The sequence below is a fragment of the Sardina pilchardus genome, chromosome 22 (genome assembly GCF_963854185.1).
Source record: "Sardina pilchardus chromosome 22, fSarPil1.1, whole genome shotgun sequence".
NCBI classification, from domain to species: Eukaryota; Metazoa; Chordata; class Actinopteri; order Clupeiformes; family Clupeidae; genus Sardina; species Sardina pilchardus.
Window position 1 is genome coordinate 4,350,622 of NC_085015.1, and position 7,856 is coordinate 4,358,477.

At 46.3% G+C, this 7,856-nt stretch overlaps 1 protein-coding gene across 1 annotated transcript in view; it reads left to right on the plus strand.

The window, feature by feature from the left end:
- Positions 1–7,429, plus strand: part of LOC134070518 (NACHT, LRR and PYD domains-containing protein 1 homolog) — a 12,958-nt gene extending 5,529 nt beyond the window's left edge. Inside the window, exons 4-7 of the mRNA XM_062526903.1 lie at positions 1,159–1,248; positions 3,582–3,598; positions 5,671–6,596; positions 6,853–7,429. Of these exons, the coding sequence (XP_062382887.1) occupies positions 1,159–1,248; positions 3,582–3,598; positions 5,671–6,596; positions 6,853–7,118 (1,299 nt within the window). The 3' untranslated portion in view covers positions 7,119–7,429. The remainder of the gene's footprint in view (positions 1–1,158; positions 1,249–3,581; positions 3,599–5,670; positions 6,597–6,852) is intronic.
- Positions 7,430–7,856: the final 427 nt, after the last annotated feature.

The following is a 7,856-nucleotide window of genomic DNA, read 5'->3' on the forward strand; positions in this document are numbered from 1 at the left end:
TGTGTGTGTGTGTGTGTGTGTGTGTGTGTGTGTGTGTGTGTGTGTGTGTGGGTGTGTGTGTGTGTGTGGGGGTGTGTGTGTGTGTGTGTGTGTGTGTGTGTGTGTGTGTGTGTGTGTGTGTGTGTGTGTGTGTGTGTGTGTGTGTGTGTGTGTGTGTGTGTGTGTGTGTGTGTGTGTGTGTGTGTGTGTGTGTGTGTGTGTGTGTGTGTGTTGATGTGTGTGCCGTGTGTGTGTTGATGTGTGTGCCGTGTGTGTGTTCATTTGGTTGTTCGTGTGTATGTTCATGTGCGTGTTCCGGTGTGTTTTCATTTAGTTGTTCATGTGTTAGTTCATGTCTGTGTGTGTGTGTGTGTGTGTGTGTGTGTGTTTGTGTGTGTGTTCGTCTGTGTGTTTCTCTCTGTGTTCATGTGTGAGTTCATGTGTGTGTGTGATCCTCTGTGTTTTCTGTGTGTGTGTGTGTGTGTGTGTGTGTGTGTGTGTGTGTGTGTGTGTGTGTGTGTGTGTGTGTTGTATAGTTGGAGGTATGTTATGTGAGTGTTATAATCAGATATGTCATCATGTGTTATGTTTCTCCAGGCTGTATAAGTGTTCCCTCACAGAGAAGAGCTGTGCTGTGATAGCGTCAGCTGCCAGATCAAACTCTTGCAGTTTGAAGGAGCTGGACCTGAGTGAGAATGAGCTTCATGATGCAGGAGTTGAGCATCTCTCAGAGCTCCTCAAGAATCCCCACTGCAAACTGGAGAAACTAATGTGAGTCTGAACACACAACAACAGATCTGTGTGTGTGGGGAGTGTCCAGTGACGAGTGTGGTTGGAGGGGCTTCAAAGTACACTACTGTGTGTGTGTGTGTGTGTGTGTGTGTGTGTGTGTGTGTGTGTGTGTGTGTGTGTGTGTGTGTGTCTGTGTAGGGGTGTGGGTGTGTGTGTGTGTGTGTGTTTCATTTGGTTGTTCATATATGTGAGTTTGTGTGTGTGTGTGTGTGTGTGTGTGTGTGTGTGTGTGTGTGTGTGTTGAATAGTTAGAGAGGTACAGTATGTGAGTGTAATAATCAGATATGTCATCATGTGTTATGTTTCTCCAGGCTGTATAAGTGTTCCCTCACAGAGAAGAGCTGTGCTGCGATAGCGTCAGCTGCCAGATCAAACTCCTGCAGTTTGAAGGAGCTGGACCTGAGTAACAATGAGCTTCATGATGCAGGAGTTCAGCATCTCTCAGAGCTCCTCAAGAATCCCCACTGCAAACTGGAGAGACTAGAGTGAGTCTGAACACACAACAACAGATCTAGTGCTGCCACTAACGACTAATTTTCTAACGATTAATCTTTCGACAAATTTTTCGATTAGTCGACTAATCTAAACGACTATTTTTTTTTAAAAAAAAAAACAAGTTTTCGTTATTTTGTTGTGTCCATTTTATTTTTAACTCAACTGAAGGGCCAAAACATGACATATAGCCATAGATATAGATATGCTCATATCAATATCAGCCTACTTTTGTAGAGTTAATAACAGATTTAATAACATTACAGCCGTTAGAGACGGGAGACCAAAAATAAATAGGGGGTCAATAGCAAAATGATTAGTCGACTAAAAAAAATGGCATCGACTAATTTTCATAATCGATTAGTTTGATTATGTCGATTAATCGCGGCAGCACTAAACAGATCTGTGTGTGGGGGGAGTGTCCAGTGACGAGTGTGGGTTTGTTCATGTGTGTGTTCATGTATGTGTTCATGTGTGTGTGTTCATGTCTGTGTTTATGTGTGTGTTCATGTGTGTTTGTTCATGTGTGTGTCTGTGTGTGTGTGTGTGTGTGTTTGTTCATGTGGTTGTTCATGTGTGTGTTCATGTGTGTTTGTTTATGTGTGTGTTCATGTGTTTGTATTCATGTGTGTGTTCATGTGTGTGTGTTCATGTATGTATTCATGGATGTGTTCATATGTGTGTGTTCATATGTGTGTGTTCATGTGTTTGTGTTCATGTGTGTGTTCATGTGTGTGTTCATGTGTATGTATTCATGTATGTGTATTCATGTATGTGTTCATGTGTGTGTGTTTGTGTGTGTGTTCATGTGTGTGTTCAAGTGTGTGTTCATGTATGTATTCATGTGTGTGTGCTCGTGTGTATGTTCATGTATTCGTGTGTGTGTTCATGTGTGTGTGTGTTCATGTATGTGTTCCACTGTGTGTGTGTTCATGTGTGTTACGCCGTAAATGGGTGCAACAACAAAAAAGGGGGTAACAGCGAGGTTGCAGTATTTTATTTTGCTCCAAATGAAAGTCCAAAGTTGCCAGAAGTGGCGGCCGGCCTGCCTTTAGACGGAAAACACAAGGGCGACTCCAAGCAAGCCAGGACAGCGTTCTTTAAAGGAATAGTTAGGAATTTTGGACATAGGACATCATTTCCAACTTTGCCGATGTGATATAGGTCAGTGGAGATAGTTTTTATCGCGTTTAACCCTTCAGTTGCAACGTTCCCCTTTGCTAACACTGGTTCTGAGCTAACGCATTTCAACAGTAACATCCAAAACAGTCTTACTCTTACTACAGACTATCGATATACATGTCCGTGTTGATAGAATAATTTTAGAAATAAAACTAACCATGCAACTCAATGATTTATTGCATTTTGAGGGACTACTTTCTCAATATCAATCCGCCACTGCCATATAGGGAACAAATAATTCTACTGCAATGCGATGCAAGGTTAGTTTTATTTCTAACATTGTTCTATCAACACAGGCATGTGCATCGATAGTCTGACGTTATAATTTATTTGTTTCGGGTGTTCTGTGGAGTGTTTTCAGTGGCAGGCTGGATGTTACCGTTGACTTGCGTTATCTCGGCACCAGATTAGCACGAGATGAACGCTGCAACTCAAGCAAGGGCAGAAATTCACTGAAAATGGTCTCCACCGACCTAAATCACCACGACTAAGTTGGAAATGAGGTCCTATGTCCAAAATTCCGAACTATTCCTTTAAGTTAGTCTGCTGCTCTGCTCAAGTCTCGGGTCCACCGCTCTGCAGTGGGAGGAACTCCAGCGCCTTAAGACCAAAGATTCTAGAACAGAGCAAGATGGATCAGTTGCGTCAAAAGAAGTACAGTACAGGGCGCCATTTTGGTAAGCTCAGCAACATTTCAGACACAGTTCCAATCATATAAACCCACCTCAACAGCTGTTTTTGCCGTTGCCAGCTGTTTTTTGTTTTGTTTTGTTACTCGGTAATGATCTGGCCGTGTGAAAGGCGCGATTTATTACTTTTCGGCTTACCAAAATGGCGCCCATGGAGCGTTAGAATGTACTTAAAAAAATCCAACGTATTCTCCGGCCAGTGATCCATCTTGCTCTGTTCTAGAATCTTTGCTTAAGACCCATCAGGTGACCTGTGCACCGGTGCACCTAATTTGCCAATTGCCTCCAATCACCTGCGGACGAGAAACGAGAGAAGCACAGCAGGGGAAGAGGCAAGGCCAGGGGCCTGTAACAATGTGTGTGTTTGTGTGTGTGGTCATGTGTGTGTGTTCATGTGGTTGTTTGTGTGTGTGTGTTCATCTGTTTCTTTGTGTTTCTGTGTGTCAGTGCATACCTCTATTGATGTAACAATTGTGATTTGTGATACATTGTGATGGTTGAGTCACAGTCTCTGTGTGTGTGTGTGTGTGTGTGTGTGTGTGTGTGTGTGTGTGTGTGTGTGTGTGTGTGTGTGTGTGTGTGTGTGTGTGTGTGTGTGTGTGTGTGTGTGTGTGTGTGTGTGTGTGTGTGTGTGTGTGGAGATGGGCGTAGGGAGAGCTCCAACAAACTACCCCAACACAGCCCGCACACCCGTCGTAACTGCCGCCGTTAATGCAATAGATTAGAATTCAGAGAACGATTCTGATAATGTGTGTGTGTTTGTGTGTGTGTGTGTGTGTGTGTGTGTGTACACTGTTTGGTCCTCTGATTGTTGAATATAATGAATGAATATATGTGCATATCAGTGGTTCCCTCTGATGAGTATTTTGTTATAGTTATGGGATTTGACAGACTGTGTGTGTGTGTGTGTGTGTGTGTGTGTTTGTGTGTGTGTGTTGTATAGGTGCAGTGAAGAGATACAGTGTGTGAGTGTATTGAATATCATCCAATCATCATTGGATATTACGAACTGGAGAAACTAGATTTTTATATGACAGCTAAACCATTATAAGATCCTTGCTAAATCTGTGTAACCTGAAACATATAAAACATTGTAACCTGTAAGGACTATATATGACGTTGTATGAGGAAAACGAGAAAGTGGCCTACTGGTTAGGGCTTCGAGCTTGTAACGGAGGGTTGCTGGTTCAATCCCTGACCAGTCCACGGCTGAAGTGCCCTTGAGCAAGGCGCCTAACCCCTCACTGCTCCCTGAGCACCACTGTTGGGCATGCAGCTCACTGCTTAGTGTTCACTGCATGCTGTGTGTGTTCACTAATTCAAGAATTGGGATAAACACAGAGACCGAGTTTCCCTCACGGGATCAAAAAAGTACTGTATATATACTTATACTTTATATATACTTATACTTTATATACGACCCCCACCCCACATACACACACACCCAAGAGGACCATCATACTCAACTTTGAGTTGATGTGTGTGTTTGTATGTGGATGAGGAGGAGACTGTGTGTGTGTGTGTGTGTGTGTGTGAGTGTGTGTGATTGCGTCTAACCCCCTGTGATGGATAAATGATGATGAGATATAGTATGTAGGGGAGACAAAGTGTGTGTGTGTGTGTGTGTGTGTGTGTGTGTGTGTGTGTTTTATAGTGTTCAGACTGGTGAAGCTAATATGACTATTATCATAATCAGTAATCATTTGTCTTCTAGAGTGACTGGTCGTACCTTCCGAAAGGAGAGTCCAGCAGCAGCAGCAGCAGCAGCCTCTGCTAGCAGCTCCCACTCAGATGCTGCAGAGCTGCACCTCAGAGACAGGTCCAGATGAAAGCACTTTTTTTTTTATTGATTCCATGTTTCTACCACATTGTCTTACAATCTTTAGCCATGTGGCAGTGTCATTTTCAGTCAGAACAAATGTATTGGCCAAGAGAAGATCAACATTTAATCAATATTTGCCAGGGGTGTGAATCATTTTGTTCTTAACTGTATGTGTAGTGTCAGAGATGAAATACAGTAGGAGCGTGTGGTGAATGTAGCCTTTACTATCATCCACTGATGAAGGATCACAATTCCTTCTGAACACCATGACCTGACCTACAGTAGCCTGGTGCTGCCATACTCACGTCTCATACATTCACAATGTACAGAGAGTCTGGCCACTTTCCATTGCCAAACGTGAGCTTCCTTGAATGCGGATACTCTGTTGATGTTTAAAACTATTGGATCTGCCCAGAGCCACTCAGATCTGCCATAACCAATCGCTAACGTTTGGTCGTGACGTGACATGCTCAAACTAGCGCACAACCTCAACATCATCGTTCTAAGCTGTGTTCTAAGCTCTGTTCACTGATTGGACCTGCACATTTTTGAAAACCCGCGAATATACCACAGACGCAGACTCTCTACATTATGAATGTACGAGAGTAGGGTAGGACCAGGCTAGACCTGACCAGAGTTTTGAGGGAAACATGTGTCAATGTGCTGCTTTTCCTGTGTTCAAACTTTGTGTGTATGTGTGTGTGTGTCTTAAAGGGAGGATCACCACAATGGTGCCCCACAGAGGAGCTGTGAATCCTGTGCTGAAGTTCCAGACTCCAGCCACTGGGTCCTGGTGAAGCCTGAAGTCTCCACAGAGGAGAGTGTCTCCACCTACAGCCTGAGTTCTCCTGCAGGGAGCTATGAGTGCGCAGAGTCTGGTCTGCGCTGGACGTGTGCTGGTCCAGTCACTCTGCAGTACCGCTTCACTGATTGGCATGTCTTTGCTGAAGAGCTGGCCCACATGCAGCTCGGACCTGCTGGTCCTCTGATGGACATCAAGCTCATGTCAGGAGAGCTGGAGGAGATCCACCTGCCACATTTCCTCTGTTTGGGGGGTTCAGAGGCGTCTGTGTGTGATGCTGTGAGGGTCCTGCATGGACGGGAGAGTGGAGTGTGTGTGGAGGTGTGTGAGATGACCAGACACCATGCCAGGCTTCTCCACCCCTCCTTCTCTCTGTTTGGGCTGGTGCATTACCTGAGCGATCTGCTTTTTCCCAAAGTCCACTGTGAGCTGCTGCTCTTCTGCACCTGCATCACTCCCCTGGAACTCCACACCTACCTGGTGCCAAATGACCCAGCTCACATCCAGGCCATCCACAAGAAGGAGGTGGAGAAGAGGGGGGTGTGGATTGACAAACCCGGCGCTGTGGGCTCGCTTTGGCTGAAGGACACCTTTTGTGTGAGGACATTGTGTCCATCTTGTCCTTCGGAAATCCAACCTAAGAAGAACCTGAACCTGTGGCCGCCTTCCACTAGTAAGTTTTTTGAAGTGTGCATGAAGCAGCCAGAGGAGGAGTTTGATATGGAGGTCATCAGCTCTCAGCACACAGAGCCCATCTGGACAGTCACGATCCGCAGACGCGACTACTGCCAGCCCAGCAGGAGCCCAGGACAGGGCAGCAGCCAGGGGACAAACACAGGTGCTTACACACACACACCCACACACACACACACACACACACACACACACACACACACACACACTGTCTGTTGTGTCATCACTGTCTTTGTCTAGCTGCAGATATGTTACTTGAAAACACACTGTAATTGCTGAAACAAATTCCTATGTTTTTTACATAATTGGCAATAAAGTATCTTGAACCTACTGAACCTACATCTTGAACACACAGATGGTTCCATAAGTAGTCTAACACACATTCTCTCTCATGTGATCAGAGCGGCTGTTCCAGGTGCGGCCCGGCCTCATCAGTGGAGTGTCCAGCGGTGTCCTGAGGAGCATGCTGGACCGACTCCAGGTCCACAGGCCTCCTGTGCTGAGCAGCAGGGAGGCTGGAGAGGTCCTGCAGAGGAACCAGGTGCTGCAGGACCAGGTGAGCTGCCTGGTGGACATGGTGCACAGGAAGGGAGATACAGCTTGCAGAATCATGCTGGTCCTGCTGGAGGAACTGGACCCCCACCTTTATGGAGAGCTGCACCTGTGACCACCTGCAGGGGGCGCCCCTCTCACCCTGTGTGTGTGTGTGTGTGTGTGTGTGTGTGTGCCTGCTGGAGGAACTGGACCCCCACCTTTATGGAGCGCTGCACCTGTGACCACCTGCAGGGGGCGCCCCTCTCACCCTGTGTGTGTGTGTGTGTGTGTGTGTGTGTGTGTGTGTGTGTGTGTGTGTGTGTGTGTGTGTGTGTGTGTGTGTGTGTGTGCCTGCTGGAGGAACTGGACCCCCACCTTTATGGAGCGCTGCACCTGTGACCACCTGCAGGGGGCGCCTCTCTCACCCTGTGTGTGTGTGTGTGTGTGTGTTTAGCCGTTTACTGACTGCACAGATAGCCGGCGATGCACGGGCTTTTAGCCGGCTAGTCCCGATTGTACTCACTGATAGCCGGCTAATCGCCGAGGTGATTTACGCTGCCAATTGTCCTCCCCTGAGGGTACACATATTCCCGGGGCGACTGCAGTGAGCACGCGAGCCGGCTATGCGGCGGCTAGCTGAGACATGGGCGGAGCTGTCAACAACGAGAGTTGTGCACACACTGCTGAAAGACTTAAAATCAGCAAACAGCTGACTGACTGTATGCTGAGCACAGCTGTCAGATCATCATCATACTGTTCACATATTAACACTGGTCCTTGTGGTCCATCTAGCACACTGTTCTTTCAAATGTCAATTAAATCGCCAAACATCTCAGCATTTATTTATTAATTGCTAACATATTGGGAAAAC